The sequence below is a fragment of the Poromitra crassiceps genome, assembly GCF_964638095.1.
Source record: "Poromitra crassiceps genome assembly, chromosome: 19".
Taxonomy (NCBI): Eukaryota; Metazoa; Chordata; class Actinopteri; order Beryciformes; family Melamphaidae; genus Poromitra; species Poromitra crassiceps.
The window spans coordinates 19,253,212-19,267,558 of record NC_139646.1 but is presented as its reverse complement, the minus strand read 5'-3'; the positions used below and the strand labels follow the sequence as shown (position 1 = coordinate 19,267,558).

The 14,347-nt window shown below is 44.1% G+C and overlaps 1 protein-coding gene across 1 annotated transcript in view; it reads left to right on the top strand.

Moving 5' to 3' along the window:
* smc3 (structural maintenance of chromosomes 3) overlaps positions 1-14,347 on the top strand; it is a 35,707-nt gene that overhangs the window by 18,780 nt on the left and 2,580 nt on the right. The window contains exons 20-28 of the mRNA XM_083655699.1: positions 3,650-3,801; positions 4,120-4,278; positions 6,739-6,846; positions 7,165-7,273; positions 8,813-9,060; positions 10,269-10,481; positions 11,807-11,998; positions 13,921-14,098; positions 14,220-14,326. Coding sequence (XP_083511825.1) covers positions 3,650-3,801; positions 4,120-4,278; positions 6,739-6,846; positions 7,165-7,273; positions 8,813-9,060; positions 10,269-10,481; positions 11,807-11,998; positions 13,921-14,098; positions 14,220-14,326 — 1,466 coding nt within the window. The remainder of the gene's footprint in view (positions 1-3,649; positions 3,802-4,119; positions 4,279-6,738; positions 6,847-7,164; positions 7,274-8,812; positions 9,061-10,268; positions 10,482-11,806; positions 11,999-13,920; positions 14,099-14,219; positions 14,327-14,347) is intronic.

The following is a 14,347-nucleotide window of genomic DNA, read 5'->3' as shown; positions in this document are numbered from 1 at the left end:
GATGCAAACTAGTCACCTTTTTGATCCCAAAATAGGGCACTTAATTGAATGATTTTGTGTCTGCCCTGGTATCTGTCACCTTTTTCACTCTGGTGAGTTTGCATCCCTGAATCTGCATGATCCACATTATGTAAAACTTCACATAGCATATTCACATATTCAGTCTCCGGATCGCCTCAGGAATAAAATCTGTTAACTGCCACATTTCTGGAGCCTGAACCTGCGCCCCGAGGGGAGGCAGAATTCCTCGGAAAGAGGAGGCTTGGATACATGCGTCTCCTTCTTTATGGCAGGGGATGGAATTTGTGACACACATGTTTCTGTTTGAAAATTAGATCAAATTAGATATTTAGAATTAATTAGATATTTATAAATAAATTAGATATTTAGATAATTAGATCAAATTAGATATCTACCATTTTGAACCAACTCTGACAAAATTACTCTTGACGTGAAATTTAAAAAACATTTTTCGCTTACTATTGTAGCTATGAGTCTTCAGAACTGTTCCATTTTTGATGATAGTATAATCTAAGTTTGTGAAATCTTAACCAATGAATTTCAGCTTGCAGCAATGAACCAAATCAGTCCTCATTATGGCAAAAAAAACGGAGAAATGAAGGCCAATGTTGAAAATAACCAGAATGATCATTTATAGTGCAGCTAGCAGGTGTCTCTCGTTAAGAACTGTAGGGGGAAAATAATGTCATCGCTGCGTGTTGCCGTCAGGCAATTACAGGGTGATGTCACATGGCTGAGCCTGCATTTTTAAAGATGCATTAAATCCATCCGTGTTATGTCGCAACCTCAAAGCTAGCTGGAGGCTAACTGGGATACGAGGAGGGGTCTTAGCAGACCAAGGAGGATTAGACCGTTCAGGATCATATCGGCCAGAGCCATGACTCACTGGTGTTCGAACTCACTGGAAGCCCCAGTGTGGAGAGACGGAGGGATCAGAGGGGATTTTCCTGAGTGTGAATATACGCACGCTCACTTCCGCTCAGGTATGCTCATCAGCATATTGTTTGTGTGCAGCCTCTGGCTCACCACCAGCATGCGTATATGGGTTAGTGGGTGCACCTGGCGGTTACATACGTCCGTCTGAGTGGGCGGGATGGGACGTCTTGAGCCGATGACAGGGCGCCCGTCCTGCTGTGGTGAGTCAGAGAACAGATCAATTATTTAAAAGCCTGTTGTTCAGTCTCCACCGCTGCCCTTCTAGATAAGCCTGTGATTAGGTTGATGCACCTCAGCCATCCTTCTATTTGAAGTTGACATCTACCTTTGCTTTTTTTTCTACACGTGTCATATCGCATCGCTGGACGCGTGCGGTGACTCAGCGACTCAGCGAGTGCACTATGATTGCTCATAATTGGCTACAGCTCCATCGACTTGGTTGTGCGTAATGCAACTATTCTGTTTGATGTTTTATTTAGAAAAGATGACGATGACTCAGAGAAAGATCTGTTTCTCTTGTAAAATATGAGTTTGGAGCAGTATTTGGCCTGATGTTGGCTGTTGCCATTCAGGAAAATGATCAGGTGTATTTTTTGAATTGTCTGTTCTCTCCATCTCATCTGGACAATGGGCCATATGATTTCTGCACAAAGGAAAAAATGGACAGAATAATGGAATTTGGTAATAAAAATGGAATCAACTGTCAAACTTGCAGAATTTTCCATATTTGGCTGAAATTGATAAAAGTAGGCTTGATTATCAAAATGAAAAGTAGACCTAATTATTGCAGTAACCTAAATTATTTCATAATTGTAACAGGCCTAGAGAAATTATTCTGTTTCCAATTGGGGTGTTTTGAGAGGGGGGAGGGCGGGTCGGCCTTGCGTGGGACCCCCTTACGTCACCTCACAACTTGGTTTTCACTTTGAGAAACATCGAAGTGGCTGTCTGAGAGAGCCAAGTCATAAAAATAAAAATAAATCGTAACCCATAAATAAAAATGAAAAAATAAATAAAAATAATTTGGAGTAAAATAAAACAGATTTCATATGGCCCTAAATGCAGGGCAGCCCTCCGACTTCATGTAGGCCTTTTTAGATGGATGAAACCAGCAGCAGATTGATTGGCTTGCGTGTGTACATTGAGCCCCACTAAACCTTTGCGGTCCAGCAGAGTGTTCCAGCCCCTTTGTTCCTGCTCGCAGATCAATAAGCCTGTCTCATTAGATTAGCTTCATGATGTGTAGGTGCAGCCCTCCTGAATCCTCTGTCTTGATATTGATGAGGACACCGTCTGCCCTGGGAAGCCCAATCACATTACCCCAAGCCCTTTGGCTTGCACTTCCTTACTGAGAAGCCTATCAACTTTCCAGTGACTTTATTAACCGCTCAGGAGAACGACCTCTATATGGGCAACAGCTCCATGTGTGCGTTTGTTTGTGTGTCATGTTTTTTTGCCATGCGCAGTGCTTAAGGAAGTTGAAGTGTTTTTACCATTTTGGCGCCACAGAGCCCTGCGTAAGGGAAATAACCGTGTGAGCTTCTACTCCAGGCAGTACGGTATGAGTCACAAACATGAATAGGGCCTTTATTACAGCGGTAGACCACAGACCAAGGACCCTAAAGAGAAAGGACCCTAAAGAGAATGTATGTCATCATGTAGTTAACTGAATCAAGCTCTATTTTGGACTAAACAGGAGCTTGAGTTGAGCTATATGCAGCTGCTGGCCAGAGGATTGATCTGTTTGGAGATCAGTAATAAGGAAAACAAACGCAGACTTTTACATAAAAAAAAAAACATCAGTCAACATCACATACTGTGTTTTCTTTAATTTGGTGGAAGCAGTTTTCAGTCAATGTTGAACCGACAGATACTGTATGATGGTTTATAGTGGGACTTTACCCTGCCTTGCCTGCCCCTTCACTTCAATAGAACCTGCCCAGAAGTCTGACACGGTGACACCAAAGCAACATTTGAATGCTGTGAAGTCAGTGTTGTCTTATCCTTACTTTTTTAGCATCCTTCTGCACACACCAGGAAGGAGCTTGGTAAAAGTCAAATTTATTAATATTTTGCCCAGTGATTATCTCTTAGTTACAACACTACTGTGTCACCACAGCACTTTGGTGTTAACAGGTGGAGCTTCTAAATAGCGCGCACACATTTGTTGTAAATCAGTGCATATAGACTGTAAAAGACAGCCAATCTTCCTTTAACCCTGTAAGTAGACTGACCCGTCCTTCAGAGTATTCTCTGTGTGTCATGATGGCAGCTGTTCTCAGCTGATAAAACAGTCCTGTCTCTCTGTGGGTTTCAGCTAAATCATTAGTATTTGCTACCAGCCCCTTTTCATTCCTGTTTGTGAAGTTATGGAGACCTGTTGCTTTGATTATGTAACCGATGCCGGTGAACAAGTATCTCCAAGTAGACATGGCTACAAAGAAAAACTAGGATTTTCTGAAACACGTCTCTGAGTGTGTGTTTCCAACTTAGCCCTGTGTACCTGCAGGGGCACAGCTTGGTACTGTGGGTACTAGGAGAAGTTAGAAGACGGGGGTCCCCACAACATCTGCATCTCTTATCTCACCTCTCATGGAGGCCCCATTGAGCTTGGCGCTCCCCCTGCCCCCTCCCTCTAGTGGCGCCCTATGCATCTGCACTGGCATTCTGCTTCCTTAACGGCTGCCTGCACGTATCAACAATGAGATCGACCAGATGATGAACCATATGCAGCAGATCGAGACGCAGCAGAGGAAGTTCAAGGCGTCCAGAGACAGTATTCTGTCAGAGATGAAGATGCTCAAGGAGAAGAGGCAGCAGTCGGAGAAGACCTTCATGCCCAAAGTAACGACTCACTGTCTGAGGCATTCATCCTTAAATAATGTCACAGTGCCCAAATTTGCACGTTAAAACCGATATCAGGCCCAGCCCAGTTATGTTTTTGATTCTGAAACGCAAAATAAACAGTAATGACACTTATTTTCTTTAAATAGCCATTAACTTGAAAACATTTGTTTGACTGTAAACGTACAGGTATCATTCCATCGGCCTTCTCTCACAAACACAATTATTGCTCCCAGCACTGCTTTTAGGGCTAAAGCAAAGTGATTGACAGATGTCTCTGTGCCATCCCCTGATGTCTTCTCCTGTCTTCCTCTCTAGCAACGCAGTCTCCAGAGTCTGGAGGCCAGCCTGCACGCCATGGAGTCCACCAGGGAGTCGCTGAAGGCCGAGCTGGGCACAGACCTGCTCTCTCAGCTCAGCCTGGAGGACCAGAGGCGTGTCGACGACCTCAACGATGAGATCCGACAGCTCCAGCAGGTGAGGAGGGGGCGGGGCTTCTGAGCGTATTGGCTCCGTTTCCAGTTGGATACCTTCGTTCTGCTGCACAGTGCGCCGTCCTGCCTCACCCTCGTTCTGCTGCACAGTGCGCCGTCCTGCCTCACATTATACCCTCGTTCTGCTGCACAGTGCGCCATCCTGCCTCACATTTTGAACTAACGGACAACCGGAAATGTTGGAACATTACAGTATGTACATAATCCTCCACCACCTCCCACTTACAATTGGAAAAGACCCATCAATTGAGGCGTGCACTTCACTCAGACCGCACGTACTAGCTAGTAGCTGCTAGGATCTTTTTTTAATGTTTTTCTGTCATGGAAACATGCATTAGCAGACACTGCCCTTCCTCTATTTTTGCTACTGTTGTAACTGTAACTAGAGTGCTCCTACCAAATTTTTCCATACAATATCTCAGACACCGCTGTTCATATTCTGACGAAACTTGGATCTCACCTCATCAAAATAGCACCGATTAGCCCAAGTGGGTGTATTTGTTTGGGGTCTGCTCAATTATGGTGTGCACTGTGCACTGCTTTTGCACATGTGGGCGTGGTTCCCACTTGATTTTAAAAACACCACATGGCCACTAAAGGGCGTTGCCGGTTGTGCCTCTCAGAATGCTTGGCACAAACGGCAAGGATACGTAGCGAGCGGAGGCATGCGGTGCGACCAGCACTGATGAATAAGACGGTGAATTAATTTATATTCTATATTATATCGTTCAGGCACACGCACACACAACTGGCAATTATGCAAATGTATTCCGATTCAGGGAATGTTTCCGAGTCAAGTACAGTAGTCTGAGTCACGACTTCTGATCCGTCTGTTGTCGTTTGTTTACTCAGCTGTCTAGTGTACGAACAATGACGTGGTTGTTGTTGCCGCCGGCTGACAGATCGCTCTCCGTTTGTTTCTCTGCTGCTACGTAATGAGCTCAGCAGCTCAGCGGCACACCCTAATGGAGTGGATCCTTACTGCCTGGCAGTGCACTGAGCTGCATCATTTGTGGGGAACAACATGTTTGCTATTGCCTTGTTTTTCTGTCTCCCTCTTCGTCTCTCTCTCTCACACACACATGCTTATCTATCTGTAGATTTTGAGTGCACGTCCTACTACCTACACATGTTGTTTGTTCTCTGCCTTACACCCCCCCCCCGCCCCATCCCTTCCTCCCTCGACACACGAGTCTGTTTGAAATTACCTGCCAGAGGTGAGAGCAGCAGCAGCAGCTGTGTGTGGGATGTTCCTCTGATTCAGTGCTGCTGCTGCTTCTTTCTCTCCTGCTGCCAGTTGCTCAATTACCACCTCAACCAACCCTCCTCCACCAACCCTCCTCCACCATTCCTCCACCCACCCACCCACCCACCCAACACACACCCTTTCATGTGTGCTGCTGCAGAATTGGTGGTTGTCAAATGCCCTCGCTTGTGACAAAATAAAAAAAAATTAATGTTGAATTATTTCTCATTTGCCTGCACAACAGTAGGGGTGGGAATCACCAGATGCCATACGATACTAAAACGATACTTGAGTCACGATACGATAGTATTGCGATATTGCGATATACCGTACTAGTTTTGCGATATATTGAATATTGCGATATTTCGATATATTGTCTAACTCCTTTTCCTACCTTTTCCTTGAACTCACCGGAAGTAAAATGTGGTGTTTTCTTTTTGTGTTTTTTTTGTTTTTGACCCACATGTAGGCTACATTATTAAGCTTCTCTGGACTCAATACGCCACTGCAGGCACGGACTGCAACATTGGGCGCTTTGGGCAGATGCCCGGTGGCCTGGCATGGCATGGCCATGGCCTGCAAAAAAAATATATATATATCGATACTTGGCGTCCAAATATCGTCAGGCAAAATATCGCAATACTATGATGTATCCATCCCCCCCCCACCCCTACACAACAGTGAGTGCACACATAAAGGTGTTTGTGTTGTTGAGGAAGTAGTAGGAAGGCCTTGTAAATACCAGAGATGGGGACTTGAGACTTGGGACTCCAGTTGACTCGAGTCCCTGTTTTGATTACTTGAGACTTGACTTCGACTTGGAAGTTAAAGACTTGTGACTTGACTTGATTTGAGACATGATGACTTGTTTGTGTTCATCAGTTTAAATATTAAATGTAAAATATTAACATGTTCAACGTTGTCAAGTGTCTCTGTAAAGTTATCCCGTATGCGAAATTGCGAATGCAAGCTGAAAATGGCATTGTTATGATTGGGTGACTGGCTGTCAGTCACGCTCCTCTCACTGGATAGTTTTGTTTTTTTCAAGGACAAGGCAGTGCACTTACGTTAGTAGTCAATCATCATTACTCGAGTCGTTAACGTTACCGTCACACCCTCTCGCTCCAACGTTAAGACTATTTTCTATTTTTGTTTGTGTGTGTGTGTGTGTCCGTCTAACCGTCTGTCTACCCATAGGACAACAGGCAGCTGCTCAATGAGAGGATCAAGCTGGAGGGGATCATGACCAGAGTGGAGACCTACCTCAACGAAAACTTGCGGAAGCGCCTTGACCAAGTGGAACAAGTACGCTGCCCCTCAGTGAACTTTCTACCATAGTCATTTTTCTAGAATGTCGTGTTCAAAATATGTTTACAACTCTTATCTTGTCTTCTGTTCTATAATTATTGCTGAAGGAATATGAAGCTAAAGGTTATTTTTGAGCCGCAGTCGAACTCGGCAAAACAAGCATGGCAATGAGTTGATATTGTGTATAACCACTGTAAGTGGAAAGTTGTAATGTCCTTACTATTCAGTGTGCTTGATTCATAAAGGTTAAAATACGGGTGCTTGAATTTGCTTGAGACTTTTGTTCATGACGTTGCCTATGTTGCCTTGGTGCAGGAGCTGAACGAGCTGCGAGAGACTGAAGGGGGCACTGTGCTCACAGCCACAACCTCTGAGCTGGACGGCATTAACAAACGTGTCAAAGACACTCTGGCGCGATCAGAAGGTAGGCGTACGGTACTACTATTATTATTATTAGAAAGAAACACGAGGGACAGTGCTAGCCTAATGTTTAGAGAAGCCGGCTTGTGACTGGTTCAAATCTGGACCGGATGCTAAATCTGTTTGAGGAAAGTAAATGAGTTGTGTTTTCCCCTCAAATGCCCCTGAGCAAGGCATTTACCCCCCAGTTACTTCAGCAGAGCTGCTCAGGGTTCAGTATTGCCGTTAGTGTTGGGAAGTTCCCAAGCATCAATGTGTACATGTGAGTCCATGTAACTTTGGCATTGTGAACCTGAATGAATGATGAAACAATCTGTTTTGGTATGTATTCCACCTACAATGTGCTGCAATCACTTGTGGTAGAATGAACACAAGGTCAGAAACAAAAATGTCATGCAAAGAAAATGTATTAACATGTACTATTTTTGAGAGTAGAGAAGGCTATAGGGATTTTTGAAACATACAAAACATTTTTAGTAGCTTTTAATATAATTCTTTGTCATAGTTAGTATATGAGAACCAAATTTGCTAGGTACTAAGGAGATATGTATCTGCTGGTGCGACAACCAAGGACAATTTTAATTATTATCTTCAGTTATTCTGTATTGGCCCCAGAATTTGGAATCAGTTGAGTTGGGCCATACTAGAATTAAAAGCGGCAGTAAGGTTTTGTTCTTTTTAAGTTTGAGTTTTTAATCTAAATTGAGAAACTGGAGAAGCAGAGCTCACCTCATTAGCTCGGTTCTACCAGCAGATGGTGAGAATTAATTGCTGTGCTAAGTTTGACTCACGTCTTCCACAGTATTTTCCTCCAGAATCAGCCTGTATAAATGTTGCCGCTATGACTCAGACAAGGTTGATAGAATGCATTTGTCAGAAGGCACCTAAGCTGTTCTCGAATAGAAACCATTTTGAATGGAGACGTGATCGTGCTCACCAACTTGTCACAGACATATTCATGATTTGACATGATTCCTAAGTAGCTAGTTTATATTCACTACTTCACCAGATCTGATCCAGTGAGTCATCTGATTTTCATCTCGGGTGCCTTTCTCTCTCCCAACAAAATGGGGAAAATAGACGGCACTGCGTTGAAGGCTGTTTAGCCAAAATGTGTTGATCGCATCGTGGTTGCTAATTAAAGATGGTCGTGCATCCATATTTCAACAGCGCTGGTTTGGTTTTTTGCTCATTTTGAACCCTAGCACCTCCGTTTTATTTTCTCAATTGAGCAGCTGCAGTCAGTGTTTTTGAAGAGTTAGTTTTGGTCATTTTAATGTCTCTAAGAAATAGAGGATCCAGCCTGTGACCGTTTTATAATTTTCTCAACCCAAGATTCACAACATCGATAGCACTAGTATGTAGTGTAATGTCCAATGTCTGTCCTTTTTATTGTGATCCAGGGACTACAGATGAAAGCCTTCTTGGCTCATTCTTGCACATTTCTTTCAATGTGCATTGTCCCAGTTGTTAAATAAAGTAAACGAAATTACACATATCTGATTTGGAACAAACCCCATTCCCTCGCCCATATCCGCCCCAGATCTGGACGTTCTGGTTGACAAGACGGAGGTGGAGATCAAGGACCACCTGAAGAACATGGACCGCTGGAAGAGCGTGGAGAAGGATCAGAACGACGCCATCAACCACGACACCAAGGAGCTGGAGAAGATGACCAACAGGCAGGGCATGCTGCTGAAGAAGAAGGAGGAGTGCATGAAGAAGATCAGAGAGCTGGGCTCGCTGCCACAGGAGGCCTTTGAGAAGTACCAGACCCTCACAATCAAACAGGTACACACATGGACACGCACACACGGAGGCACAGTGGTAGCGCTGTCACCTCACAGCAAGAAGGTCCTGGGTTCGATGCTCGCCTGGGACGCTGTGGGCGCTGAGGGTGTCCCCCCCATCCACATGTCCTCAGTGCCTACTGCCCAGGTGGGCTCGTCAAAAGGGCCTTTCTGTGTGGAGTTTGCATGTTCTCCCCGTGCTCCCCTGGGCTTTCCTCCAGATAGGAACCCCCGTTAAAAACATGAAGAAAAAGAGAGAAGAAGACCCAGTGGCTTAGATCACACTTAATTAGCTTAATATCCCTATGCATTTTCAGCACCCTACTGGGGGTCAATTATTCTCTGCTTCCCATCCTCCTATCTCAGTCACATCTTATCTCTGAGTGTGTGCATGTACACGCACACGCACACACACACACACACACACACACACACTCCCCTACCTTGCTCTCCAAAGGAATAAATAAGACTTGAGGAAGGCGTACGATGCCACCCACTCACCAGTGACTCAGACACTAGTTGGTGCTCTTGTCTCTGGTCTCTCCATCTCCCCTCCTCGACGAAGCTGGAAATAGCCTCAGGCTTTCTCGTAAACACTTCACATAGTGAATGTCTCTCTCTCTCCGTGGGACCGGGCTCAGGGGCAAGACGCTGCCATTGATTGCAGAAGAGGATGAGTGGTCCAAGTCATAGCGCCACTTGCTCATGTTCCCTCGCTCATTCTCGCTCGCCAGAGCGTTTAATTTATCGTTCAACTGTCGTCCAAGAGTGTGTGTGTCACGTTTGAGCCGAGCCAATGCATCGGTTCAATGAATGGGCTCATGTCATCTTCAGATATTAATAGAATATGACGAAGCAAAGCACTTTTAATAACTGATAATTGTTCTGAAATGCATACAGTCATTGGCATGTAGGATCTAATTCGTACTATTTTGCGGTCTGTTGATGGCAGGGACAGCTAGATTTGAAAAAAAAAAAAAAAAAACGTAAAAAAAGGACATGGGTAACAACGAAACAGGCTAATGAAAATGCAAAAAATACAAAAGATTTGGTTCACAGGTGGTGTAAAAATGCTTATTTGATCACTTCTCTTATGAGAAGTGGTATAAAAAAAGATGATAAAGACTCTGTGAGCCTGACCATCATCATCATCAGCTGATGATGAGTTTCTTTCTCTTAAATCTTTGCCCCTTTGTCTTTCTCCTCCAGCTGTTCCGTAAGCTGGAGCAGTGCAACACAGAGCTGAAGAAGTACAGCCACGTCAACAAGAAGGCCCTGGACCAGTTTGTCAACTTCTCTGAGCAGAAGGAGAAGCTCATCAAGCGGCAGGACGAGCTCGAACGCGGCCACAAGTCCATCATGGAGCTCATGAACGTTCTGGAGCTGCGCAAGTATGAGGCCATCCAGCTCACATTCAAACAGGTACGCTGCACCTTCCTTCATCTCCTCTGTGCTACAGCATAACCAGTAGATAACAGCCATCCTGCCTCTGTCTGGCATCATTTTGGTTGGAGCAGGACGAAGCAAAACTACAGAAGCTCTCAGCCTCGCTTTAGATCACAAACTATAAAATAAATTAGAAGTTCTAATTTGATTGTCGAAGCTTTCAACTAACTCTTCAAACTACTGGCACAGAAAAATCACTAATGCTTCAGTTGATGCCTCTGTCACAATTTTATTGTTAATGTTTTGCCAGAATTAGAGGCCATAAGAGTACCAAGGATGCACATTTCATCTGCAATGTTTAGATCAGTGTTGGAATAGCTTTGCAATTTACTTTGGTTTTTATTTTGATACATTTTCAAATGGGAGTTTAACTGAATTTTCAGTTTGTTTCCTGTTGGTGCTGCTTGTTTTAGTGTATTTTCCCCTCTCTTCTTCTTTCAGTTTAAGTTTGAGCCTTTCGCTGTCTTGCATTAGGAGACTTAAGCTTTGTTCACACCGAGATATTTGTTTTTCTCCCTGTCGCTCGATTCAACCCTTTGGAATTGCTCTGTCGCTGTGTTTAAATCGCTCGTCAACAGGCACAATAATTGACGGACATCTGGGGGCTATTACGTTACGCAATGTCATGATGTTTGTCCACTACGAGCCACCATAGTTGTTTACAAGCGAAGCCTATCGGCGTGCTCCTAACGCGAGCTCTATACCGGTAGTACACACTTCACTTCATGTCAGCTGTCAGCCTGTCAATCAGCTGTCAATGCGGTTTGTTGCCACACAATAAACCAGCGGTTTGTTCCAAGCCAGTGTGATCCTTGACTCGCTCTCACACGGCAGCCAATCAACGTTGAACAGCGAGCGACTGATGCCAACGTGATTTCGCTCAAGTTGGGATATTTCATCTCCGGCGACGAGTGAATTTTCGCCCTATCGCTCTGTCTCTGTCGCTCGGACGCCCAGCGATTTTTCTCCCCGGCGAATATGCGCTCAATCGCTCGTTTGCATTGACTTTGCATGTAAACTCGATGCCAGCGAAAAACTTTAATAGGTCGGTGTGAACGCACCTTTACAGTTACAATGTTAGTCAAGTGTCCTTACTCATTAATGTGGCTTTGACTGAAATTGACTTGTACCAAAAGTCATATTTGTATATTTTATACAGTAGTTTTAGAAGCAGCAATGATACTTTGTTTTTTTTTGTACACTCTGTAAACAGAGACCTAAAATGTGCATCTGATCTAAGGTGTGTTGATATCCACTTTGTGCCTCTTCGTGCCGCCTCCCCCCTCCTCACCTCCCCTCAGGTGTCGAAGAACTTCAGCGAGGTGTTCCAGAAGCTGGTGCCAGGAGGAAAGGCCACGCTGGTGATGAAGAAGGGCGACGCCGAGGGCGGCCAGTCGCAGGACGAGAGCGAGGGCGGCGCCGACAGCGAGAGGGGCTCCGGCTCACAGAGCACCGTGCCCTCAGTGGACCAGTTCACTGGCGTCGGCATCAGGGTAAGACGGTGTTTTTCTCTCTTTTCTATTTGAGTTATCTAAGGTAAGGAAAGCTTGACTTTTCCTGCTTTTTTTTTTTCCCAGAAATGCCCTATTTTACAATTGCACACTTTACACATTCACACAGGATTGCACAGTCCAGTGTGCTGTTTTTTTTTTTTGAAGAAGAAAATGTAATTAAGGTCTTGCTCTCCGTTCCCCCCTCGTCTGCTGTGTGAGAGAGACTTGAGAGGTGAAGCAGAGCGTGTTAATTTCTCTTTTGCATCAGCTGAAAGCAAACTTCCTGTGCCATAGTGAACACACTTGATTCTCAATAACACACATTCCTCTCCTCACTATGAGCCATCACAGCCCCACAGCCACTTACACACACTGTACATTTTTGGGATTCGTAGAATTTCGATCAGTTAGTAACTTATTTTTCCAAGGTCTAACCCTTTTAGACAGACAGCACTTAAAAATACATTTGTTACCAACTTACTGAAATGTTACCCATTCAAATTAGAATTAATCAAATGTATTATTGACCTCAGAAAGGAATTGATAAGGGAATCATTAAGGAATATACTGTACATTGCTTTAAAAAAAAATCCCAGCCACCGTTTTCTCTGACGAGTTGGAGGTCAGGAATTGAAAGGTAAGTACCTTGTTGACATACTGTAGTTGCCAACCTTCCAGCTACAAACCAATTTCTTTAACCACTAGACTGCCCCTGCCACCAGTATTGGAAAAATGTTAGAAATTGTGTTATTGAGTACTGTACTTTCAAAATCACAGGAAGTGTTTATTTTTAAATCGGAGGGAAAGGTGTTATAAGATGGCTTCCTAAGTGTTGGAGAAAAATATAAGTTCCATGCCATTTCCTATTCAATAAGCTAATAGTTTCCTAATAATTGCATACGCATAATTGATGCTATGAGTTACCATGACATGACATTTCACACATATAGATTCACCCATGGCAGAGGACTTCTCCTTTTGCTGAGACCTTGGTCAGTGCGTCGTGTACCATAACAATTGATAACAGTCTCTCAGTCAGACTGGAGCAGCGCGCACACATTTATCCCCCCCCCCCCTCCTCTCTCTGTTTCTCTCTGCCTTCCTTTGCCTATAAAGCGTATGTCAAATTGTGACATCGCCGCTGAATATTTGGACTCTGTATAACGTATCAGAATGTGTACATTGAGATTCAGTCCTCTGACAATACATATTGACAGAGAATGTATGGTTTTTAATATACTTCTATAATACAGTTCCTGGCTCATGGTTTCATTTATTTGGTTTATCTAAGCTGTTATAATTATCATATAGCGGATGAGGAGTGGTTAAAATTCCATTCTCTAACACTAAGCAATACTTTAAAGTGTTCCATAGAACTGCTGGCCTACAAATCAATTTACATTTTGTAGAGTAGTACCGTAATTCACATTTCTATGAAATTCCCACATTCAAACCTAAGCATTAGCATCACATTTTTTCAAGTGCTGTAAAACAAAATTGTGTTGAAAAAGCTGCCTCCACATGTAATCACAATAATTCAGCCAGCAAAATAAGATTATGGTAATTGTGACCAAACTATGCAGCACCATATATACAACATAGTATTAGCTTATGTCTGTGTGTGTATTTCTGGAGTCTATCAACAACATGTCCTTGTGTGCCTGATCCATCACCACGAAGCAGAACCAAGGTGAAATTGGTCATAGGATGAGTAATACACATTCTCTTCACTCTGAAGCCTCCTGTGTTATTATCAAGGTGGTATTTATAGTCAATATTTCAGCATATTTCATATTTCAAACACAGAAATTCAGTTCAGCTCAAGTCTTTTATCATCCAGAGAAACCGAGATAAAAAGTGAAACCAGTTGTCTGAATCTAAAATAGAAACCTCAGTCTGTGTCTGTAATGTGTCCTGCGTAGGTGTCGTTCACGGGGAAGCAGGGCGAGATGAGGGAGATGCAGCAGCTGTCTGGAGGTCAGAAGTCCCTGGTGGCTCTCGCTCTCATCTTCGCCATCCAGAAATGTGACCCCGCCCCTTTCTATCTGTTTGACGAGATCGACCAGGCCCTCGACGCCCAGCACAGGAAGGCCGTCTCAGGTGAACAACTAGCAACACACTCGAGCCCTACAGTGCTTCAGATTAAATTGACCGCTAATCAAGCTAAGTAAGTGTGGGTAAACGCGGTAGTCATGGTCTTTCGGCTGCGTTTTTGTTTCAGACATGATCGTGGAGCTGGCGGGCCACGCCCAGTTCATCACCACCACCTTCAGGCCGGAGCTGCTCGAGTCGGCCGACAAGTTCTACGGAGTCAAATTCAGAAACAAGGTGAGGCTTTCCCATGATCCT